Source organism: Lissotriton vulgaris, chromosome 7, assembly GCF_964263255.1.
Source record: "Lissotriton vulgaris chromosome 7, aLisVul1.2, whole genome shotgun sequence".
In the NCBI taxonomy this organism is placed as follows: Eukaryota; Metazoa; Chordata; class Amphibia; order Caudata; family Salamandridae; genus Lissotriton; species Lissotriton vulgaris.
This window is the reverse complement of record NC_141695.1, coordinates 1261849488-1261875260: the sequence shown is the minus strand read 5'-3', so window position 1 is coordinate 1261875260 and position 25773 is coordinate 1261849488. Positions and strand designations below refer to the sequence as shown.

Here is a 25773-nt window from a genome sequence, read left to right as displayed (position 1 = left end):
ATGGCGTTAACTTCATGAAAGGCGAGACCGGGTTCGAGTTTCAGCAAGTACGCGCAACATCCTGTGATTCTGGTCAAATCGCGTAATCTCCCTGTGCCTAACGTAAAGGAATGTGTCTTCATGTAACGCGACTGGTGCTCATGTAAATAGCTTGGACACCCGATTCCCTCGGGTCAAGTTCGCGCTATATGTTAAAAAAAAAAATGTGAGTGGCTCACAACACCCCAATTATGGTGAATACTGTTTTTTAGTCAATTTTTGTTTGGTGTACTTGTACTTTTAGAAGTCTGTGACGAGGTGACGCAGAACAGAACCGAGCCTAACCTGTGTACAGCCGTTAAACATACGAACAAGTACCTTCTCCCCTCTTTTTACACAGCAACCGGAAAACTGGAAGCGTTCGGGCACAGCGTTGTTTGTACCCGACCCTGTAGGCGAACACTGTTTCTTTAACTGGGCCGAGTTTGAGCAAAGCCCCGGGCATGACACGGAGGACAATGACGGGGTGAATTCCGGGAGAGAAGTCACATTGGTGTGTGATACACCCGGAGGATGCGAAGGCGTGAGCGGGGGAGAGAAGGCGGAGGAAAACGTAGCGAGAAGGTTCGGAGAAGTATCAAGAGCGGAGATGACCCAACGAGTAGCGGAGCCAGGAGGCCAAGGGCATCGCCCAGCCACGCTTCTTGGGTAGCGTGGCTTTCACAGGTACGTTCGCATATCTCGGGCTGGGCGGGTAGGAAGGGTTTTAAACCGCCCTGAAGAACCACTCGAACGGTCCTGTCACTCCCCTCCCTGAGCACCCTCGACACTACGTTATGCTTTCTTTTTGCTCTAATCGTTTATGCACACAAGTGACCCCTCACACCCTTTCCCTGACACTATATATATATTGGGCACCCGACTGAAGTCAGTCTTTTCTTGCTTATATCAACGACTGGACCAGAGCTGATTTGCATATCGCCATTGTCTAACCCAAGGTGGTGTGGAGTGCAAAAAAACGATGGATTTGGCCCAGATCTTTGGACTGGGGTGAGTGTGTGACATTGATCCACATTCAGTCCATCACCTGTTGTGTTTGCACTAGATTCCCAGAGGCCTTTCCACTGAAAACCCCAACCTCCAAGGTTATAGCAGAGAAGGTTATTGAACTGTTTTTACGCGTAGGCTTCCCAAAGGAGATCCTAACGGATCAAGGCACACCATTTATGTCTCGGTTAATGCGGGAGGTGTGCAGACTCTTGGACCTCCATCAGATCAAGACTTCGGTATACCACCCACAGACCGACGGACTAGTGGAGAGCTACAATGGAACACTCAAGACTACCCTAAAAAAATGCTTTCTGTGAATGGGAGGGAATGGAACCTAATCCTTCCCTTAGCCTTATACGTGATTAGAGGACAGACGCAAAGCAGCCTGGGCTGTTCTTCCTTTTTAAATGTTATATGGAGGCCAGCCCAGAACACTCCTCGAAATGACAAAGGAAGCCTGGGAAGCAGAAAAACAAGGGGAAGAGGGAAGCATCCTGGAGTATAGCCAGTCCCTTAACAACATAGAAAAAATAAGAGAATTGGCCTATTCCAACCTAGAGACAAGCCAGAAAAGACAAAAGGTGTGCTATGATAAAGGGAAGAAATGGAGAGATCTCGAAGTGAACGATTAGGCTCTGGTCTTATTGCCCTCTTCCACAAAAATATTTCAAGCAGAATGGATGGGACCTTATAAAGTGATCAATGCTATTGGGAAAACGACCAATAGGATACAGATATCCCCTCGAAAGACACAGGCCTACCACATCAATGCTTTAAAGAAGTGGATCGGACCTCCCCAAAGGCCAACCACCTCACCTTACCCACAAGGGCCTCATCTACCTCAACGTTAGAAGAATTGGTGGTTAATGAAGACCTTAGACGAACAGAGCAAGAGAGCCTACACAACATCCTGGAGCCTTTCGCGTCGCTGTTTTCGGACCTGCCTGGGAAGACCACGATGACAGAGCATAGAATCGAAACACCAGCCGGAACTGTAGTCAAGCAACGTCCCTACCGGATCCCCGCCGCTAAGAGATCAGCGATACAGAAAGAGGTCCAGGAAATGCTAAAACTAGGCGTAATCCGGCCCTCCCGGAGCTAATGGTCCTCACCGATTGTAATGGTGCCCAAACCCGATGGGAGTAGGAGATTTTGTATGGACTTTCAAGCACTAAATTCTGTTTCCTCCTTCGATGCTTACCCAATCCCACGCATCGATGAACTAATGAAAAAACTAGGAGAGGCGCAATACATCAGTACGTTGGACCTGACCAAGGGGTATTGGCAGGTGCCCCTAAGAGAAGGGGACCGAAAAAAGACGGCCTTTGTAACTCCCGACGGCTTATACGAATTCAATGTTCTCCCCTTTGGGCTGCACGGAGCCCCCGCTACATACTAACGCCTGATGAACGAAATACTGAGAGAACACCAAACATTCAGCTCCGCCTACCTGGACAACATTATAATATTCAGTCCCTCTTGGGAAAGCCACTTAGAACACCTGCAAACCATTCTTGGGAGTCTTAAGGAAGCTGGCCTACACGTAAACTCAAAAAAATCTCGTATAGGGTTCCAGAAAGTAAAATACTTGGGTTATGTTCTGGGACATGGAATGATAGAACCCCAGATAGAGAAGATTAGGGCAATAGCTGATACCCCTTTCCCCAAGAGTAAAAAAGAGATGAGAGCCTTTGTTGGGTTAATCGGATACTATCGCCGCTTCATCCCCTCCTTTTCCGAGATTGCAGCTTTACTCACAGAAACACTAAAGAAAGACTACAAACCACTAGCTTATCAGAGTCCTACCCCGACATGTGGAGAGCCTTCAACTCCCTAAAGAGAGTCATTACCACCTGTCCAGTGTTGTCCTCCCCAGATTTCACAAAACATTTTATCCTCCACACAGACGCATCAGACTAAGGGGTGGGGGCTGTGTTGTCTCAAGTATCCACGGGCGGAGTAGAACACCCTATACTCTACATCAGCAGGAGACTCTTCCCCAGGGAGATGAAGTACCCGACCATAGAGAAAGAGCGTCTCGCAATTAAGTGGGCCGTAGATAAGTTAAGATATTATCTCGAAGGTCACCCATTCACCCTGTACACCGATCATGGTCCACTCCAGTGGATGAGCCGTAACCTATCCCAAAATCCCTGTGTTCGGAGATGGTTTTTGACACTCCAACCGCTCTCCTTGAAAGTCTGCCATCGAAAGGGGACCGATAACGGTAGTGCTGATTTTCTTTCACGGTTTCCTCTCCCTGATCGGGAGAATCCAGAGGGGGTGGTGTGTGACGAGGTGACGCAGGACAGAACCGAGCCTAACCTGTGTACAGCCATTAAATATACGAACAGTACCTTCTCCAATCTTTTTACACAGCAAGCAGAAAACTGGAAGAGCTCGGACCCAGCGTTATTTGTACCCGACTCCGTAGGCGAACACTGTTTCTTTAACTGGGCCGAGTTTGAGCAAAGCCCCGCCCCCGGGAGTGACACGGAGGACGATGACGGGGTAAATACCAAAAGAGAAGTGACATCTGTGTGTGATTCACCCGGAGGAGGCGAAGGCTTGAGCGGAGGAAAGAAGGCGGAGGAAAACGTAGCAAGAAGGTTCGGAGAAGTATAGAGACGACGCAACGAGTAGCGGAGCCAGGAGGCCAACGTCAAGGCGCATAGCCCAGCCACGCTTCAGGGGAAGCGTGGCTTTCACAGGTATGTTCGCGTATCTCGGGCTGGGCGGGTAGGAAGGGTTTTAAACCGCCACTCGAACGGTCCTGTCACTCCCCTCCCTGAGCACCCTCAACACTAGGTTATCGCTTTCTTTTTGCTCTAATCGCTTATGCACACGAGTGACGCCTCACACCCTTTCCCTGACACTATATATATATTGGGCACCCGACTGAAGTCAGTCTGTTTTCTTTTCTTGCTTATATCAATGACTGGACCAGCGTCTAATCCCCACAAGCACCCTGGAGAGGAGACAAGGCCTAGAACATGGAAGGAATGACTTTGCCCAGAGAAGAAGGACACTGAAACACCACTCCCCTATTATAGAAGCGCTGTACGCCGAAGGAGACTGTTAAAATCAATAAAACGTCCTTTACCTTCTTTCCGTGTACCTTCGAGTCCTTCCAGCCCGCCACAGTCTCACATTTAGGGTGGATTATGACCTAAAGAATAAGTACCCCAGAAAATGACCTTAACAGCTCTGCCCCCTCCGTCCAGCCCATCCCCTTTCACTCCCTCAAATCTTGCCATAAAGTTTTGAAGGGAGCTCGACAAGAAAATATTTCGCTTGGGGGGGCTCAAAGCAAATCGTTTGAAGAGCTTTGGTCTAGAGTGACAGTGTGTGGGGAAAATGATGAGTTAGAATGCTACTCCAGCAACTGTTGGTGTTTTACACTATTTGGCAAGCATTCCTACAATCACCGTTTGCGTGTCTGATTTAAGCCTCAAGTGGACAAGGGTATACCCAGCTGTGGGTCCCACAGTCACGGTGCCAGTAGGATACAAGGTATACCTCATTGATGAGGTCATCCAAGGCTAAACAGGTCTGGGGTTGCTTGCATTTCCTCCTCAAGGGGGCCTCGCTGCAAGGATTGTCATATGAACCAGATTGAGACTTCATTTGCATAAGTTGGGTGTCTGTCAAGAGTGAAGGGGGCGGGACGATGGGTTGGAATGCTACCCAGAGCAACAGCAAGTGGTTTAAACTATTTACCTCTTACTTCTTGCACGCTCAATAATAATGGGAATGTGAGGCAAAAAAGCCACTGATTGTGGCACCCTATGCGCAGTATTCATGCCGTTGAGCCAGGTACACTGCAGGATACATGGCATCATGGACCGGGAGTGTATTGAGAAGCCTAGAACTCATTCACATCTAGAGTATGGCGGGCGCTCAGTGTCATTGAACCCGATCCACAGCATGCACGCTGTGCCATCAAACGGAATGTTTGGCAAGCAAATCTCACAGTGATATTGAAAATGTGCACAATGGGCAAGAGAGGACCAGTGGAATAAGAAAATGGCTGCAGGTACACAGCCATCAAACTGGTGCCTAACATGTTTGGAAATGCAACAGTTCAGAGGGCACTGTGGACAAGAAATTCAATGAAAGAAAGCGATACTTTCACCCCTACTAAAGCAGGTGTACAGCGGGGGACACATACTGAAAGCACCATCTAACATACGGCATTAGTGATGCCATACAGAGCACTGAAATTGGTACAAAACTGTTAAAACTCAGTTGCCAAGCCAAACGTACTGTGAATAAACAACACAGGGAAACAAACAAACGTGGGCAATGAATGCCGCTGATCTATAAGCAACAGTGAACGGCACACTGCCATTGAACTCGCCAGTGATAATCACTATGTCAATGAACTGGCACACAGCACAGTTTAATCTGAAAAGCGGTTAGTGACAGGACATTGAAGCATTTCGGGGGGGAGGGGGGGCACTACAGCACCAACGAACCACTGCACAACAAAGTGTCAAAGACAGATGATAAAAGTGCCACTTGACTGGTCTCATTGCGCAAGGTATCGCGATAATAAACTGGATACACAGCAGTCAAAACCATGCAGTCAATAGAAGTGCACGGCATGCAATATGTCACTAATATACCTTATGCCCATTGGGCACTATAATGACCCTATATAATAAAGATGAGGCAGTCCAATCAAACCAAATCATGATAGGCAATACATAAATGACAATCTAAGCAAAAGCACGACTGGAAAAGCAACACATCAAATCTGACCTATTCTCGGAGCAGGTTCTAAATAGGGGCACAGTCGCCGCCACGTGCAGGCTTTCAAAGGGGGGCTGATGACCACAGTGCTTCAGAACCCAGCGTACGACGAGCAATATAATGCCAATACCCTGGGCACTGAAGAATCTAGGCCTCGCCTCTAATCGGAGTTGCTTGTGAAGACTTGACATTTTTTGTCAACGCCTTTACCACCACTTCATGAAAAAGCCGGTCCTTTTCAGGTTTTAGGGGTAAATAAAGGATTTATAAAGATATACAAATAAATGTATATCAAACCGTAAAGAATCATGTCTGTTTGATCAGTGGTGCCCTTCCCCAACAATAGATGCAAGGTCAGCAATATCGGGGTGAAAATAACAGTGTGTTCAAATGAATGAAACTAGAAGCGCCTGGAGTGTACGGGGTGCGTGTCGGTGCACTGTGGAGCTGCGGCGACCAATACCTTCTTCCCCTTCTGGAAATGCGGGCGGTTCGGCTCTTCCGCGAGCGGAGGCAGCTCGAGCCGGCGCCTCTCTCTCTGGGGAATGGTGGCTCTTTCTCCCAGGAGCTCTCCTCCTCTTCACGCCTGCCACCTCCTCCCCGGCCTAGGCTGCACGTGGGATGCAGGTGGCACGGGACCCACCTGTGCCTGGCGGACCCTCCATGCCAGGCCTAGTCGCAAGAGCCAAGGCGGGCGCGGCTGTGTGTAGGGAGCAAGCAGGCTGCGTTTACATTTATTTTGTTAAATCCTGGGCCTAGCAGGCGGACCGAGCAGGCAGAGGCGCTAAAGGGACGGCCGCCGCGGCCCAAGCAAGAGTCCGAGAGAGCCAAGGTGGGGGCGGCGGTGTGTAGGGAGAAAGCTGGCTGCGTTTGAATTAATTTTGGTAAATTTTGGGCCTAGCAGGCGGACCGAGCAGAAAGAGGCACTAAAGGGACAGCCTCCGCGGCCCAAGCAAGAGCCAGTGACGTGGTGCCAGTAGAAGAGCACACCAGGCACCGTGGCCTTTTACGAGCCGGGCGTCAATGGTGGTGGAAAAGAGTGCGTACGGCAGCATTACGCTGCATGTGAAAGATCCAGTCTTGGTGGGCGGGGCCAAAAGTGGACAGGGCAGTAACAAGGAGGGACTAAAAAGTCTCCTTAACAATAGAATGCCAGCGTTTAGCCTAAGCTATGACGTGAGCCAATGGGAAGAGGGGGCGGGGCATCAAGTCTCCTTCTTCAACCGTATTGATTTCAAGAAGCTCTCGAATGCATGCGCTGCTATCGCCAGCCGAGACCTAAAAAGGGGGGGCAGCGCAGAGCCAGATGAGCTGCAAGGTAAGCAAGGCAGAGGCATCGGAGTAGATCAGACCGATCTGGTGAAGCAGAGAAACCGGTATGTAGAGAGGAGCAAAGACATGTGGATGGAGCTGAGGTACAGGCAGCAGTCCAAGGGCAGAGGTAACATGGAGTAAAGCACAGGCAGTGGTTCACTGAGTGGATCACAGGCTGCGCTGCAGGGAGCCAGGCAGGTGCAGCTGCAGGGAGCATAGCACGGGCAGGGGTTTATTAAGCATGTCACAGGCTGCAGAGAGCAGAGCACAGACAGGTCCAGCTGCAGGGAGCACAGCACAGGCTGGTGCAGCTGCAGGGAGCAGAGCACAATACTTGAACTGACAAGTGAGGTGTCTACTTATGCCCGGGCGAGTTATTTGTTCAGACGGCGATTCATTCACCGATCGCATATATTAATTCACCAAACATGGAATTATCATGAGTGGGCTTTGAGATGCCCGCATTTTGGAACCTTTGAATATTGGTTATAGACTGCAACGGAAGTGCAGACATCCCATCCACGGGCGACTATTCGTCAAAGGGCACCTTTGGGGAAGACCCGACAACTGAGGACGTAGTTACCCTCTATGTTTCTAAGTCGGGTCAAAACGTCGACACGTCTCAAAGTGGGCCTGTACCACGTGCCATCATTATCTCGCCCACACCTACAGATGATATCTCTGCCATTGAAAATCACTAAAAAATTCTTATAAAATTTGAGCAATGGTGTACAGGCCATGTCTAACTGGTTTTGTTATTATGTATCTTTTGGAATGATTGTAATTGTTTTGTATTTTGAATTACCTTCACTCTGATTCCTTCTCCTTTTTTCACTTTATCTATTGCACGCATGAGCACAACTTTTTTGCACGCCCCTTCCTTTGGAGCAACCTCCTAACTATTACTGAATATGGTAGTGTATCTACCAGTTTGGAAATGCATCTGTGAATGAAAACAGAAATGTTCTTAGAAAGTACATCGGTGCCAATGTTGTTTATTATGCCTGGTGCACACTAAAAGGTTTTTGTCTGTATTTAATACTTTTTGCTCAGTATATACATGCATAAATTTGGACTCAAATCGCGATTAATCCTAGACTTTGTTGCTTTATAAGAAGTCCAGGACCAACTGTTTTCTGTACTACTTGATACCCAGGTCTGCAGACATTAATAGGGTTACTGCATTATTTTAGAATGGAGAGCAGAGGGCAGGCAGGGAGCAGAGCACAGGCAGGGGTTTATTAAGCAGATCACAGGCTGCAGAGTGCACAGCATTGGCAGGTGCTGGGAGCACAGCACAGGCAGCTGTAGCTACAGGGAGCAGAACACATGCAGTGTTTTATTGAGCAGATCACAGGCTGCAGAGAGCACAGCATATGCAGGTGCAGCGGCAGGGAGCAGAGTACAGGCAGGTGCAGCGGCAGGGAGCAGAGCACAGGCTGCAGAGAGCACAGCACAGGCAGGTGCAGGGAGCAGAGCACAGGCAGAGGTTTATCAGGCAGATTACAGGCTGCAGAGAGCTCAGCAAAGGCAGGTGCAGCTGCAGGGAACAGAGCACAGGCTGTAGGAGCTGTAGGGAGCAGAGCAGAGCACAGGCTGGTGCAGCTGCAGAGGGCAGAGCAAAGGAAGGTGCAGCTGCAGGGAGCTGAGCACAGGCAGAGGTTTATTGAGCAGATCACAGGCTGCAGTGAGCACAGCACATGCAGGTGCAGCAGCAGGGAGCAGAGCACGGGCAGGGGTTTATTAAGAAGATCACAGACTGGAGAGCGCACAGCATGGGCAGGTGCACCTGCAGGGAGCACAGTACATGCAGCTACAGCTACAAGGAGCAGAACAAAGGCAGTGGTTTATTGAGCAGATCACAGGCTGCAGAGAGCACAGCACAGGCAGGTGCCGCGACAGGGAGCAGAGCACGGGCAGGTGCAGCTGCAGGGAGCAGAGCATGGGCAGGTGCAGCTGCAGGAAGCAGAGCACAGGAAGGTGCAGCTGCAGGAAGCAGAGCACAGGCTGCAGAGAGCACAGGCAGGGGCAGGGAGCAGAGCACAAGCAGAGGTGTATTAAGCAGATCACAGGCTGCATAGAGCACAGCACAGGCAAGTGCAGCTCAGTGAACACAGCACAGGCTGGTGGAGCTGCAGAGCACAGGCAGGTGCAGCTGCAGGGGGCAAAGCACAGGCAGAGGTTTATTGAGCAGATCACAGACTGCAGATAGCACAGCACAGGAGGGTGCAGCTGCAGGTAGGAGAGCACAGACAGAGGAAGATGCATCTGCAAAGAGCAGAGCACAGGCAGGGAGCACAGCCAGGAGCACAATCAGAGGAAGGTGCAGCTGCAGAGAGCAGAGCACAGGCAGAGAGAGGTTTATTGAGCAGACAGCACAGGCAGGTGCAGCTGCAGGGAGCACAGCACAAGCTGGTGCAGCTGAAGGGAGCACAGCACAGGCAGGTGCAGCTGCAGGGAGCACAGCACAGGCAGGTGAAGCTGCAGGGAGCACAGCACAGGCAGGTGAAGCTGCAGGGAGCACAGCACAGGCTGGTGCAGCTGCAGGGAGCACAGCACAGGCTGGTACAGCTGCAGGGAGCAGCACAGGCAGTGGTGGATTAAGCAGATCACAGGCTGCAGAGTGCACAGCATAGGCAGGTGCAGCTGCAGGGAACACAGCACAGGCAGCTACAGCTACAGGGATCATAGCACAGGCAGTGGTTAATTGAGCAGCGAGCTCAGCACATGCAGGTGTAGCGACAGGGAGCAGAGCACAGGCAGGGAGCAGAGCACAGGCAGGTGCAGCTGCAGGGAGCAGAGCACAGGCTGCAGAGAGCACACCACAGGCAGGTGCAGGGAGCAGAGCACATGCAGAGGTTTATTAAGCAGATCACAGGCTGCAGGGAGCACAGTACAGGCAGGTGCAGTTGCAGGGAGCACAGCACAGGCTGGTGGACCTGCATGGCACAGGCAGGTGCAGCTTCAAGGGGCAGAGCACAGGCAGAGGTTTATTGAGCAGATCACAGGCTGCAGAGATCACAGCACAGGCAGGTGCAGCTGCAGGGAGCAGAGCACAGGCAGGTGTAGCTGCAGGGAGCACAGCACAGGCTGGTGTAGATTCAGAGAGAAGAGGACAGGCAGGTGCAGCTGCGGGGAGCAGAGCACAGGCAGGTGCAGGGAGCAGAGCACGGGCAGGTGCAGGGAGCAGAGCACAGGCAGCTGCAGGGAGCAGAGCACAGGCAGCTGCAGGGAGCAGAGCACAGGCAGCTGCAGGGAGCAGAGCACAGGCAGCTGCAGGGAGCAGAGCACAGGCAACTGCAGGGAGCACAGCACAGCAGCTGCAGGGAGCAGAGCACAGGCAGCTGCAGGGAGCAGAGCACAGGCGGGTGCAGTGCAGGGAGCAGAGCACAGGCGGGTGCAGTGCAGGGAGCAGAGCACAGGCGGGTGCAGTGCAGGGAGCAGAGCACAGGCAAGTGTGACAGCAGAGAGCACAAGCTGGTGCAGCTGCAGAGAGTGGAGCACAGGCAGCTGCAGAGAGCGGAGCACAGGCAGGTGCAGCTGCAGGAAGCAGAGTACAGGCAGCTACAGAGAACAGGGAGGTGCAGCTACAGGGAGCAGAGCACAGGCAGGTGCAGCTGCAGGGAGCAGAACACAGGCAGGTGCAGCTGCAGGGAGCAGAACACAGGCAGGTGCAGCTTCAGGGAGCAGAACACAGGCAGGTGCAGCTTCAGGGAGCAGAACACAGGCAGGTGCATCTGCAGGCAGCAGAGCACAGGCAGCTGCAGGAAGTAGAAAACAGGCTTGTGCAGGGAGCAGAGCACAGGCAGGTGGAGGGAGCAGAGCACAGGCAGGGAGCAGAGCAAAGGTAGGTGCATCTGCAGAGAGCAGAGCACATGCAGGTGCAGCTGCAGGGGGCAGAGCACAGGCTGCAGAGAGCACAGCACAGGCAGGTGATTCGAGCAGAGCACAGGCAGAGGTTTATTAAGCAGATCACAGGCTGCAGAGAGCACAGCACAGGCAGGTGCAGCTGCAGGGAGCACAGCACAGGCTGGTGGGGCTGTAGGGAGCACAGCACAGGTTGGTGCAGCTGCAGAGGGCAGATGCCAGGCAGATGCAGCTGCCGGGAGCAGAGCACAGGCAGACGTTTATTGAGCAGATCACAGGCCGCAGAGACCACAAGACATGAAAGTGCAGCTGCAGGGAGCAGAGCACAGCAGGGAGCACAAGCAGAGGAAGGTGCATCTGCAGAAAGCAGAGCATATGCAGGTGCCGCTGCAGGGAGAACAGCACAGGGAGTTGCAGAGCACAGGCAGGTGCAGCTGCAGGGATCAGAGCTAGGCAGGTGCATTTCATGGAGCAGAGCACAGGCAGGTGCAGATCATGGAACAGAGCACAGGCAGGTGCAGATTCAGGGAGAAGAGCACAGGCAGGTGCTGCTGCAGGGAGCAGAGCACAGGCAGGTCCAGCTACAGAGAGCAGAGCACAAGCAGGTGCAGCTGCAGAGAGCAGGACACAGGCAGCTGCAGGTAGCAGAGAACAGGATGGTGCAGGGAGCAGAGCAGAGCACAGGCAAGTACAGGGAGCAGAGCACAGGCAGGTGCAGGTTATAGAGCCAGGAGCACGGGAAGCAGAGATTATTTAGTGGGTCAGGGTCTGAAGAGAGTATTCACGGCTAACCTATAAGCAGCGAGAGCAGGGAGTGTTCCAAAAATAAAAAAAGGACAAATCCACAGGTAGCAGTACCGGTGCATATGCTTGTCTTAATGGCAACTTGTGCTCTGTGTGTTGGAGAGGGACGATGAAAAGTTGCGATTACAAGTAACGGTATGCACAGGGGAGTGATCATGTCTCACGGCACACACTGCAATCCTCCCTCCCCGTTAGCACGTCATACATGTGGGCCCACATTACCATATTTTGAGACTGGGGCATGGGGCTGATACTGATAAACGGTATGAATCGACCCCAATGGTTCAAGAGTGCAATCTTGAGGTCTTTGACTGCAGCATGACCACGAGGGTCCAAGTTACCATTGCTTTCAAGCAGAGTTAAAGGGAACATAGCATTGAGTGAAAAAATATTGTGTCTATGCGCCTGAGTTGGCATGTACAGTATAAGGCATGTCATGGGATACTGCAGTGTGTTGGCCGGTGCTGATGGGGTCTGACCTGCTTTTGAGCTGCAATCCTTTTCTGATCTCGTTTCCTCCAAGCTGGGTCGTGGATATGGCGAAACGTCTCGTATCCTGTGGTGATTCCAGAGGGTCGGAGAAGCTGCAGAAAACAAGCATAGGTATGGGACACAAAGATCACATTGCAACCACCACACATACACCCCCTCATGGTACAGTCCACACCGACAGGTTCTCGTCCTTCACGAGTACACACCTCCTAAACTGTATAAGCCCATTCTTACACCAGCACGATTATGCCCCTCACCCACGTAGTTGCAAGCTCCGGTCCTCACTTTGTACCAAACCCGCCCGTCCAGCTGGAGGGCCTTCACTCAAACACCCCTCTATGGTATTCTACCACAGTGTTGAGTGCATGATGTTGACTTGAAAAAATGTGGTAGTCGATGTCCTGCACTTGCTATTTTTGCCACAGGACCACCTTCGATTGCTACAGCAGAGAAGACAACCACTCACTTTGCCTACACTCCAAAAGTCCTGCACAGTCTCCATGCTTTCTACTCTCTTAGCAAAGCGTGCCAGTGCAGAATCCGTACCATCTCTTTACCAGCAACCCCTTCTCCAAATACCTCACCTCTGTCTCCACCATGACTCCTGGCCTAATAACACAATATGCCAACCCACCCCTTTACACGATAGGGTCTCTCCTCATCCAGCAGCTTTGACTACAAAAAGCTAAATAATTTCCCACAGCATTACCTGCAGACCGGCAGCTTTAATCCTGCGATAGAACTCGTCGTCCTCGCGCCCCCAGCCCCAAAACCTGTTCGACATTCCATTACACTGTAGTTGTCAAAGAGAGAAGGGGAAGGGGTGAGAAGGCACAAAGTAAAAGTAATGTAAAGTTTTAGATGCACATTCTGTTACACTGTGATGAAGACAGGGCTCGTAGATATACGCACACAGCGTAAACATGACACACGCTTGACTTCTGGACTGTTGCCACTTTTACTCTGCCTTTTAGTCTGAGGAGCCATACCCAGGATCTTCACAGTCAGCATTTATTAATGACCTACAGGATTGCAGAAGGATTCTTTGGATTGCCCCACAGAGCAAGAGCAGGTGAAAGCGGCAATAAAGGTGCTGGAGCTCACTAAAGACCCGGGACCGGATGGGTTCACAGCTCAATTTTACAAACTTTTTGAATAAATTAACACCTAAATTGGCCGCTTTCTTTAACCACTGCGCAGAGGTAGGGTGCACAACTCCTACAAGGGGAGAAACTATAATCTCAGTCCTCCTCAAACTGTGCAAAGACACAAGTAAGTGCACTTCCTACACCCCTATTACGCTCTTAAATATCTATGCAAAATTGTACACTAAAATCTTAGCCTCCTGCTAAAAGGAGGGACCGGACCCTCTCTGGTCAGCTCGGACCAGAGTGGGTTTGTACAGGGGTGCTAACACTTGACATGAAAGGGCCTTCGTCCACCTGGTAAAAAAAGCTACACTTAAGAACATTCTGTTGATCTTTCTGTCCCTGGATACAGAAAAAGCCTTCAACAGTGTTGACTGGCCATTTTTGTGTCTGGTTCGTCAACGCATGGGAATTGGCCCCCACTTTCTAAATAGGATTTTTTTCTAGCTACCTGGTTCCCATTAGCAGAGTGACGCTTAATGGCTCAATCTCCCTGAATCGGTTAGGACCTATTGGAGCCTTTTCAAGAGGGTCAAAAATGCCCCTTCAAATGGGGTACTCAACAGAGATGCCATTTATCCCATCTCCTGTTTGGCCCTTTTTGTAGAGCCTCTTGCACTTTGTATATGGAAATCTGAGGGGGTAATGGGTATTCATTTTGGTTCTTGAGAGTTCAAACTCTTCCTCTAAGCAGATGACTTCTTGCTGACCCTGGAGTCAAAGCGTGTGGTTGCAGGTGCACACTGAGTTGTATGTGTGCGTGTGAAAGGCGCAATACATGGAGGTCTCTGGATTTAATTTTGGGAGTCTCCGGGCTTGCTGGAGGAGCATGTGGCAGTGAAGAAGCCACCCAGAAAGACTGGTGGATTGCTGCATTACGGAGAGCTGGGTGGGACACACAGTGGACCAAGAAAGAGCATGGCTCATCTGTACTCTTTAGAGGGAGCTTTTTGATTCTAAATAGAGACCACTGGTCAAAGGAGCCTGGGCACATCTCTGGAAGGAGATAGGACTGACAAAGAAATCTTAAGGAGTAGGGCGGAGGGGGCTTTAGTAACCCTTTGATACACATCACTGAGGAAGACATACTGATGTGATCCTCTAGTCACTTCTATGACCTGTGTTTTTTGGCTATCAGGTTTGGAGGCACTCCTGCCGTGGATAGGCTGCATTCTGGAGGAAGAGCAAAACAGGATTGGGCACTTCAAAGTGGGCAACCCCAAGAGCCTATACTTCAAAGACAGGGACACTAAAACATATTTGTGCCTGGAACATGGATTATAAAAAGAGTATGGTTAGACTCCCAAATGTTCAAACTAAAGCTGAACATCGACTCGGAGCAGCTCAGCACATGTTCTACCAGTTGTGACAAGGATTGTGGGAGGAGGATCTGCCAGTCTTCTAAGGTGGGTGAGGGGACATCATCCATGAGAATCAAGAACACTTGCCAGGAACACCAGCCTTTGCCTGAACTGAGACCAGAGTACCCTGTGAGGGGCAGGAGATTGCCTACAGAGAGCAAGGTCCAGTGGGGATTGCAGTCAAGTCAAGTCAAGTCATAAAATTTGTATAGCGCACTACATACCCAGGGGGTTTCAAGGCGCTTAGGAAGGGGAGGAGGATTATTTGTCAAATATCCATGTTTTAAGCTGCTTTCTGAACGCTAGGTGGTTCTGGGTGAGGCGAAGGTAAGCAGGGAGTGAGTTCCATGTTTTAGCAGCCAGATATGAAAAGGATCTGCCTCCCATGGTGGTCTTGTTGATGCGAGGTACAGTGGCGAAGGCTTGGCTGGAAGAACGTAGTTGGCGGGAGGGGGTGTAGAAGGACAGTCGAGAGTTGAGGCAATCTGGTCCGATGTCGTAGAGTGATTTGTGTGCGTGGGTAAGCAGTCGGAAAGTGATCCTCTTATTGACGGGTAGCCAGTGGAGGTCTTTAAGGTGACCAGAGATGTGTTCGTTGCGTGGGATGTCTAATATGAGCCTGGCTGAGGCGTTTTGGATTCGTTGGAGTTTCTTCTGGAGTTTAGCGGTGGTACCTGCGTAGAGGGTGTTTCCGTAGTCCAGTCGGCTTGTGACCAGAGCGTGGGTGACTGTTTTCCTTGTTTCGGCGGGGATCCAGCGAAATGTTTTTCTGAGCATGCGAAGAATGTTGAAGCAGGAAGAGGATACGGCGCTGACTTGTTTGTTCATTGAGAGTGAAGAATCCAGGATGACGCCAAGGTTCCGTGCGTGGTCTGTCGGGATGGGTGCTTTTCCGAGGGCTTCCGGCCACCAGGAGTCGTCCCAAGCAGAGGGGGATGTACCTAGGATGAGGACTTCTGTTTTGTCTGAGTTCAGTTTCAGACGGCTTTGTTTCATCCATTCTGCGACTTCTTTCACTCCTTCGTGTAGGTTAGTTTTGGCGGTGCTGGGGCCCTTGGTGAGAGAAAGGATCAGTTGAGTGTCATCCGCGTAAGAGATGATGTTGAGGTTGTGTTGGCGGGCGATGGCCGCGAGGGGGCTCATGTATACGTTGAAGAGGGTGGGACTGAGTGAGGATCCTTGAGGTACGCCGCAGATGACTTCAGAGGCCTCGGACTTGAATGGAGGAAGGCGGACTCTCTGGGTTCTTCCGGTGAGGAACGAGGTGATCCATTCAAGTGCTTTTCCTTGGATTCCGATGTTATTGAGGCGTTGTAAAAGGGTGCTGTGGCAGACTGTGTCGAATGCTGCAGAGAGGTCGAGGAGGATGAGGGCGACTGTGTCTCCATTGTCCAGTAGAGTTCGAATGTCGTCTGTTGCTGCGATGAGGGCGGTCTCAGTGCTGTGTTTTGCTCGGAAGCCAGATTGTGAGGGGTCGAGGGATTTGTTGGCTTCGAGGAAGGCGGCGAGCTGGTTGTTGACGGCTTTCTCGATGACTTTGGCCGGGAATGGAAGAAGCGAGATGGGGCGGTAATTTTTGAGTTCGGTGGGGTCCGCTGTTGGTTTTTTCAGAAGGGCGGTGAGTTCAGCGTGTTTCCAGACTTCTGGGAAGGTAGCGGAGTTGAAGGAGCAGTTGATGACGTCTCGGAGGTGCGGTGCTATGACGGAGTCTGCTTTGTTGAAGATGTGGTGAGGGCATGGGTCTGTGGGGGATCCAGAGTGGATGGAATTCATCAGGCGGATGGTTTCCTCAGTGGAGATTGGGTTCCAGGCGCTAAGGGTGTTTACGGGGGGAAGATGGTCAGCAGATGGTGGGGTGGGTTGGTTTCCGGGTTGGTTGTCAAAGCTGTTGTGGATGTCTGCAATCTTGTTGTGGAAGAAAGAGGCTAGGGAGTCGCAGAGGGTTTGAGAGGGGGTGATGTCGTTGGAGTTGGCTGAGGGGTTGGAAAATTCCTTGATGATGTTGAAAAGTTCCTTGCTGTTGTGGGCGTTGTTGTCAAGTCGATCCTTGAATGCTGTTTTCTTGGCTTTTCGGATCAGTTGGTGGTGAGTGCGGGTGGCGCTTTTGAAGGCGTCCTTGGTGCTGGTGGTTGGGTCTTTTTTCCAGGCCTTTTCAAGGGAGCGGCAGAGTTTCTTGGATTTCTTAAGATCATCATTGAACCATGAGGCCTTCTTGTTGCCAGGTTTGCTTTGACGTTTTTTCAGTGGTGCTAAGGTGTCGGCGGTGTTGGATAACCATAGGGTGAGGTTGGCGGCGGCTTCGTTGGCGTTAGAAGAGAGGGCTGGGGAGTTTCGAAGGAGCGATGCGGAGATTTGGTCCGTGGTGATTTTGTTCCAGTTTCTTTGCAGGGTAGGTTGGGAGTGGTTGATGGGTTTCGGCTTGTTGTAGGTGAAGTGAACGCAGCTGTGGTCGGTCCATAGGAGATCCGTAGTGTGGCTGAAGGAGACATGATTGCTGGAAGTGAAGATGGGGTCGAGTGTGTGACCTGCGATGTGGGTGGGGGAAGTGACTAGTTGTTTAAGTCCGAGGTTGGCGAGGTTGTCCACTAGGGTGGCGGTGTTGTGGTCGTTTATCTTTTCAAGGTGAAAGTTGAGGTCTCCCAGAAGAATATAGTCTTTGGAGGGAAGCGCGTGTGGAGAGATGAAGTCTGTGATGTCTTCAGTGAATTTTGCGCGGGGTCCTGGTGGTCTGTAGAGGAGAGTGCCTCTGAGTGTGGTTTTGGGGTCGATGTGGATCTGGAAGTGAAGGTGTTCGGAGTTGGCGAGGTTGGTGTCAGAGCTGGTTGAGATGCGGATAGATTTCTTATGGACGATAGCGATTCCTCCTCCTGTGTGGCTGGTACGGTCTTTGCGAGTGATCTTATAGTCTTCAGGGATGGCAATGGTGATGTCTGGTGCGCAGGAAGCATTCATCCATGTCTCCGTAAGGAAGGCGACGTCTGGAGAGATGGTGTCTAGTAGGTTCCATAGGTCAATGGCGTGCCTGTGCACCGATCGGGTGTTGAGAAGGATGCATTGTAGGTGGTTGGGGTCGGGGATCTGTGGTGTAGTCGTAGCGGAGATCTTGTCGGTGCCGCAGAATTTGCAGGAGTAGCAGGAGAAAGGTCCATGGGTGTGTCCAGGAGCGGCTTGGACGCAGTTGGGGGCGCGGCCGGGGTTAAGGGCTAGGAGGGTGGCGGCATCGTAGGTAATGCGGGAGGGCTGGGCAGCGCGAGGGGCAGGGGGTCTGGCGCTGGGCGCGGTCCAGGCGCGGACGGGCGTAGACGGGCTTACCTTTGGCGCACCTTCGGCGCGGCTTGGGCGCGGTCGCTGCGCGTGAACGCTGCGCGCAAATGCAACTGACATATGTGGATAGCGGAAGGGGAGGGGCGAGGGAGGGTCTGCAGGGAGGCGGGGTGGAGTCAACAACAAACAAAATGGCAGCAGTAAGCAGGCAATAGCAAAACAACACAGGGGTACAATGGAGGCGAGCGCAATGTAAAAAACACAGCACAATTGCAGGCAATAATGTATTGTCAGGCAGCACAGACTCGGCGCTTCTCTAAAATAATGCTACTTATTAGAATGAATGCTCGGCGGTCTAGCGCTAATCACAGAGTAGGCGCTACAATTCAAAAATGCAGGCTCAGGTAGGGAGTGAGACCGAGTCTCTGCGTGTACGATACCACTTCCAGGAGGCAGGGAGCAGTGAGTGGAGCGGCCGCTTCTGCTGAGAGCAGGACGGCAGTGTGAGATTCTGCTCCGTCGAGACCTGTGCACCCTTTGGCCATCTGCCAGTGTGCATTGTTTGCAACCCCTGTATGCCAGGTGGGGGCCGCAGTGATTCCTAAGGTCCTTCGCCCTATTGCAGCACTGAGGTGAAGATAGGGCCATCACCCTGCGCAGTGTTGTGACCCGAGCGAACGCTGCCTTGAATGCCAACTAGGCGATCCCTGTATGCTAGGTGGGGTTGGTGGGGCACGGAGGAAGCAGAGCCGTTACCTGTGAATAGAGTGCAACTGTGAACTTAGATCTGCTACTTTGTCACAGGAACTCAAGTAGCAGCCCAGGTCTGCCATCGGAGGCAGACAGTACTTACCGCAACAAAGAAGGAGCTCAGTGGAGGTTCAGACCCTGTGCCAGCCCAGACGAGACAACTGCTAATTGCCAGCTCCAGACAGAGTCGACTGCAACCCAGAAACGCTGAACATTCCAAGGCCTTCTGTCTCGTCTCCATAGGAAGTAAGACTAAACCTCGAGTTGCAGAGCTGTGGTGGGGGGGAATCAGCTTTGATTGAAGCGCCAACGGCACTAGGACATCTTTGACTTTTAATAGCCTTTGTGGGACTTCTAAGACTCCCACAGTCTTCTCTAACGGGGCCTAATCTAGATATTGCCTCAATTAAATGGGGAATAACCTGTCAGAATAGCAGGATGCTGGTGCCCACGTGGACAACTGCTACAATGCAGACCTTATGAAGAGTGTGTTATTATTTAGTGTGTATCATATTTCGCTTTATATTTATATAAATAATACTTTTGATAAAATTGAGTATTTGGTTGGATATTGATTTATTGAGGTTGCTATACGTTGAGTTGTGAGCTTAAGTTCCTCCTACAACTACTTCCTCTCTGAAAAGTCTTGAGCTGCTTGACTCGCGCTACCACAGAGTCAAGCGCGGAAGGAGTACTTGGCCAAGTTACTGAGAGTCATTGTAGTAGGCCCGGCTCCGGGACACCAAGAGTAAAAAGCCTCAACTAACGTGGTTGGGCACAGTAGCACCTGCCTGACCCGTGGCCCTCTGAAAGGGGCACTGACAGACAGATATACTTGGATAAGAATAATTCACATGTCTAGGAATTAGATTTCTGTTTCGAGCGCGCAAGCTATTTTTCTACCTCACTAAAGTTTAGTTCTCACATGGCACATCTATGATGGGATTTTTTACTACTTATAGCACAAGATCCCCCTGGAATATAAGATGGTCTGGTGATATGTTGTCTTCTGTAAGTGAAGCACATATTTCCCGAAGTATGACTGTCAAGCATCATTAACATTACAGAAATACATTTTTTTAAATACACAAAGATGTGCAATAAGATGGGACAAAAAGTATGGTAAAGACTCAGTAGAACTAGTGGAGAAGTAAAAGAGGCAGATGGGAGAGGTAGAAGGTTGCCGAAAGGAAGATAGGGAAAGGATATACAAAAATCTAGACCCCAAACCTGAGAGGAAAGGACTAGAAGGGAAAGTGGCTGGTCGGAAGGAAGCAAAAAGTTAAAGAGAGGAGCGGGGAGTTAAAAAAACAGAGCAGCAGGAAGAAAAAACATTCGCAAGGGAAGCACAGTGAATGCGAAAATAAGACAAGTGACTGGTGAAAGGGTGAGGAAGGAAAAAAAACTGACTGCGAACAATATGGAAGCTAAGGAACGAAATACTGCGAGGGTGATTGTATGTTTGTAAGGGGCATGTCAACCATGTCCATTTCACTTGCCATCTCATAGTGCACTTTGGTCAGCAGGAGGATGCCCCCCACATATGTCTTGTAGTGATAGAGAGGGTGGAGGTCTGGGGATGCCACGTGGAAGGGGCCCTTGGCCGGGTAACCGTAGTCCAGCTCCAGGTTCACCGGCAGCAGGTCCACGTCATGCATTGCAAGGTAATCCGTGTCATTCCCGCTCTCCAAGAAGCCCACGTTTATCAATGACGCTCTGTTAAACCTGGAAAGGGTACATACACTGTGAGCAGCACCACCAAAGCAAACACCAAGCAGGGCAATTAAACGAGCAGTGTCTTGTGAACAACAACGCCAACCAAAAAAAAGCAGAGCGTAAATAGATACACAGTACAACAGCACCGAAGGCCTACAAAGAGCGCAGCTGCTGCTAAAGTGCATGCTGTGAGCAACAGAAAACAAGCATTTGCAATGCAATAGTCTGGCATCACGGTAAAAGGGAGGGCGAGAGGGAGGGCAGGCAGGGTGGGGAGAAGGCACGGACAAGGGAGGTCCGGGTTGGGAGGGGGGACGGACAAAGGGAGGGCAGGGATGGAAAAGAAGGCACCAAAGCACGCCGTGCCTGCATTAGGAGAACCTCATTATAGTAAATAGTGCTCACAGTCTAAATAACAGTCTGGTTTTCCCCAAGGTTGCAGTACCGAAACAGCCCTACTTTAAGTAAACAATGATGCTCTGCGAGTACTTGACTCTGGTGAATCTTGTCTCCTGATCCTTCTTGACCTATCCACAGCCTTTGACACTGTGAATCACAATACTCTTTTGAACACTTTAAAGCTAAGAATGGGTTTTGACGGCACTGTGCTCAAACAGTTTGAATCATTCCTCTCAGGCAGATCCCAGATGATCAAAATAGCTAATTGTCTCTCCACTTCAATGGCTGTTGGACAAGGTGTCCCTCAAGGCTCGATCCTCACGCCCACACTGCTCAACCTCTACACTGAACCGCTGGGTAATCCCCTAAAAAAAATCTGGGATCCATTTTCACCTATATGCAGATGGCACCCAAATCTACCTAAAGGTTTCTTCCACTCATGACATTTCAATCCTCAACACCACTCTCAACTCCATCCACCACTGGCTGTCTACTCATCCACGAATACTGAATCCTTCCAAAACAGAATTCCTTCTCCTCTCGACCTCAGTATCTCCTCCTCCTATCCAATCTTGGATGAAAAATCTGAACATTCTCAACAACAAGCCTATCTTTAGATAAAAGGCTCAACTTACAGTCCCATATCAATTCCATCACCAAGAATGCACGTTACCAACTGCGCCTTCTCTGGGGGTTTTGCTCGTCTTTCCTGAACATGACCTAAAAACCTTGGTCCAGTCATTTGCTCTTTCCAGATTAGACTGCAACTCTCTCCTTGCTGGCCTCCCCGAATCCCACCTTTCCCCTCTAAACTCCACCCTCAACTCAGCAGCTCGCTTCGTATATTGAGCCAAAAGAAATGATCACATCTCACCCATACTGTGGTCTCTTCGCTGGCTTCTTATTGAAGCAAGGTCAATTTACCAGACTGCCTGTATCAACCACAAAACCCTGCACACCTCCATCCCACCCTACGCTACCTGGCTAATAAACTAGAAAACTCAGGAGGCTCTAGACCTTCATGCAATGCGGAAAACTTACTGCTCGAACCTCCTACCTTCAAAACGTAAAGATTTATAGCTCAATCCTTCTCTGGAAATGCGACCAGAATCTGGAACTCACTTCTTCCATCCCTCTGAACCACCACCTCTTTCTGGACCTTCAAAATAGATCTTAAAACTCTCCTCCCCCAAATACATTTCCTGGAATAACCCAATCTATTTCTTGACCATTGCATCCATTTAGCATTCAAGTGAGAACAACTTTGTAAATATGTATTTTACTTCTGTTTTAACCGAACGCTGTCACCTTACATATTTTTACAATATAAATATGCAACCTGTTAGCATTGTAATTACATATATGTAACTTGTTCGCGTGAACAGCCAATCTTGTGTACCTGTAACTGTATATATGTAATTTGTTAACGTGTTTAGTCTATCTTGTGCACCTTTTGTAATTTACCTGGCACTCATATGAGGTCAACTTTGTAAATATGCCTTTTACTCCTGTTGTAACCTAACGCAGACACCTTTTATATTTTTTACTATAAAAACATTCAACTTGTTAGCGTTGTAACTGCATATATGTAACTTTTTAGCCGTTCAGCCTATCTTGTGTACCTGTAACTATACATATATGTAACTTCTTAGCATGTTTAGTCTATGTTGTGTACCTTCTGTAACTTACCTGGTTCTTTTGTAAAGTGCTCTGACACCTTTGGGTAAAGTTTGCGCTATATAAAACTGCATTAAATAAATAAATTAAATAAATAAATAAACAGGTCCCATGAAACAACCGAAGTAAAGGGGCCAGTTGCCATGAGAGGTGACAAATGAAGAGGCGGCTGTACTAAGGAGGGACTAACAAGCCCATCGACGAATCAGAAGCCAGCATTTAGGACATACAATGACACAAGCCTATGTTAAATATGGGCGGAGAGTGGGAGGAGCTTCTATTCATCTACTCCTCTACAATAAGTCTTGGAGAGCAGCGCATGTGCGTTGGCTCCAGGCTAGACCTGAAAAGGTACGTTGTGCTGAAGAGCTGTGGCCAAATTATACACTATGAGTCAAGGAGTACGAGAACCAATGGAGACACTGTGAGCAAGGGCAAAAAGCATACGTGGCACAGCAACATTCACCAGACAGTAAATTGACAGAGCACTTACAAGGTGCACACTGTTCTAGGAAGGACCTCTTAGTGCGCATCTGAAAGAACTTCCTTGAAACAAGTACAGTGTGGTAGAGGACTGCCAAACCACCAGGAGTATGCAAACCAAACAGAAGACCTTGGAAATAAAAGGCTCTCCCCAGCTCTTGAGGCCGTATGTTAAACTTCATGCACGTTATTGTGTAGTTTAAATAAATAATCCAGCAAAACAACCCCATACCCACTAATGCTCTGTGAGAAGCAGAAAATAAAAGAAGCACACCTAAGTTGATTTTACTGGTAGAAACAGCTACTAACCATCATCAGTAATGCCACTGGTTTTACCTTTGTGTGGGCAAGTAGTGGGTTATGCATCAGGGTTAGCGACAGCAAGTCAATCTGAGGGTATTTCCAAAATTCTCCCCATTTCATGCCAGGCCCAGCTTGTAGATGTCACGGCTTCACTTAGTGCACTGGGTGTTTTAGGGGAGACACCCAGTATAGTTTGTAGGGTAGCTTCTGTTACTTTTGCAATTATCATATTTGGTACACTAGACTGCATGAGACCAGCACATCGCAAATTGTGCTTGTGCTCATTAATCAATATATTCCGATTTGGAGCATCAAATCCTCCCTTCTTAAATGGGATCTGCTTAATGCCCTGATATATATATATATATATATATATGTGTGAACAAGAAAGTACGCTTCCGAAACGCGTTACCTAACATGAAATAAACCTTTATCCAAGCAAAGGATTCTGAGAGCGCGTATCATTGCAGCATAACGTGGATATATATATATATATATATATATATATATATGGTCATGTAAACAAGGCTCGTGGAGCCGAAACGTCATGGACTTTTTCTGCACTAACTAAATAAAGAAGAAAGGAAACTTTATTGGTCCGTGTCCGAGTGTTACTTACCCTGGCTGGTTGCTACTCCAGAGCGAGGCGAGACGACGGAATGCAAGATATATATATATATATAGACACACACACACACTTATTGGGGCGTTATGTGTACATGTATGTATGTATGTAGCTCTCTCTCCAAAGTAAGCGTGAGAGAATGGAGCGAAGTTTCAGGGAAAACATATTCAGATACTGATAAAATAGATATTGAAATTGTCATTTTGATTAATGCGATCCTACTAGTCATGGATAATGGTAAATACATATATCTATTTAGTAGACAAGAAAGCCTTTAATGCACTGGACCAGAATTGCCAGCAAGTACCATATGAGGATACCTGTGGATGCCTAAATAGTTAACTGCACCTTTGCACCATCACAATGTTAAGTTCTCTGTTGTGTTTGTCCCAGATGTATGTGGAAATTTTGTTTGATTTCTCCCTATTCTTATACCAAAGTAGTTTTTATAACAAGTATATCACTTATTATTGGATACAGAGTTTGTTCGGGGTGCTTAATGCGCAAGAATGTATCCTCAGCATACATTCAAATTAGTATCCTGCCTATAAGGTGCCGTCCTGCTCTGAGTGCATGATGTTCCCCTTAGCCAGCACGCTAGAGGATTCATGGCAACATAAATAACAGTGGGGAGAGAGGACATCCCCGTCTTGTCCCTATACAGATCTGCATAGGTCCGACATATCCACAGTGATCCCAACTCTAGTGGTAGGGCCTGAATAGAACCGTATGATAAGGCTAATGAAGCTTTCTCTCAGCCCAAGTCAGTGCAGGTGATCAAGAGGAATGGCCATTCCAGAGCATCAAAGAACTTCTTGGCATCAAGAAAGAATGACACCGCTACAAGCTCAGGGTTTAGCTGATACTGATGTAGCATTGCAAGTGAGACTATACGGGTTACATTAGGTATCTCTGCCAAGTATAAAACCAGATTGGTTGGGCAAGACCAACCCAGACATTAATGGGATGAGTCGACTAGCAATCAAATTTTTCCAGAATATAATTATCAACATTTATTAGGGCTAGAAGCCCGCTGGATTTATACAGCACGTTATCTTTGGTTTCAGCAGGGCTGTGATTACGGTCTTTCTAGTCAACTGCATCAGTATCCCATCAGCTAGTGCTTCATCATATAAGAGTAGGTGTGGTGGCAGCACACATTTGAATTCTATATAGAATTTGAATGCAAAAGAAAGAATGAGACTTCTACAAGCTCAGGGTTTAGCTGATGCTGATGTAGAATTGCAAGTGAGACTATGTGGGTTACATCAGGTATCTCTCCCAAGTATAAAACCAGATTGGTTGAGCAAGACCAGCCCAGACATTAATGGGGTGCCTCGATTAGCAATCACATTTTTCCAGAATATAGTTATAAACATTTATTAAGGCTAGAAGACCGCCGGATTTATACAGCAAGTTATCTTTGGTTTCAGCAGGGTTTTGATTACGGCCTTCCTAGATGACTGCAGAAGTATCCCATCAGCTAATGCCTCCTAATATACACAGCACACATTTGAAGTCTATATAGAATTTGAATGCAAGGCCATCTACACGTTGAGCCTTCTCTCCAGCCAACTCATCTGTGACAGCCTTTCCTTCTGTTGAATCTAAGGGTTCCGATCGGAATCGTCTATTGCCATCTTCCAGCCATCATCTTTCAGCCATGCTAATGTGATTTCTTCTAGGAATGTACTTCTCTGCAGGGCATCCACATTGGACTTAAAATCGGATGTCTGGCTGTAATAGTCCGGGAATAACTTAAGAATTCATTATTTCATGTTCTGAT

General features: G+C 49.3%; 1 protein-coding gene across 2 annotated transcripts in view; it reads right to left on the bottom strand.

Moving 5' to 3' along the window:
- Window positions 1–25773, bottom strand: part of B4GALT7 (beta-1,4-galactosyltransferase 7) — a 103890-nt gene that overhangs the window by 9010 nt on the left and 69107 nt on the right. For both annotated transcript variants that reach the window (XM_086931810.1, XM_086931811.1), the window contains exons 3-5: window positions 20284–20509; window positions 12971–13054; window positions 12249–12353 (exon numbers count right to left, since the gene is read on the bottom strand). In XM_086931810.1, coding sequence (XP_086787936.1) covers window positions 12249–12353; window positions 12971–13054; window positions 20284–20509 — 415 coding nt within the window. The remainder of the gene's footprint in view (window positions 1–12248; window positions 12354–12970; window positions 13055–20283; window positions 20510–25773) is intronic.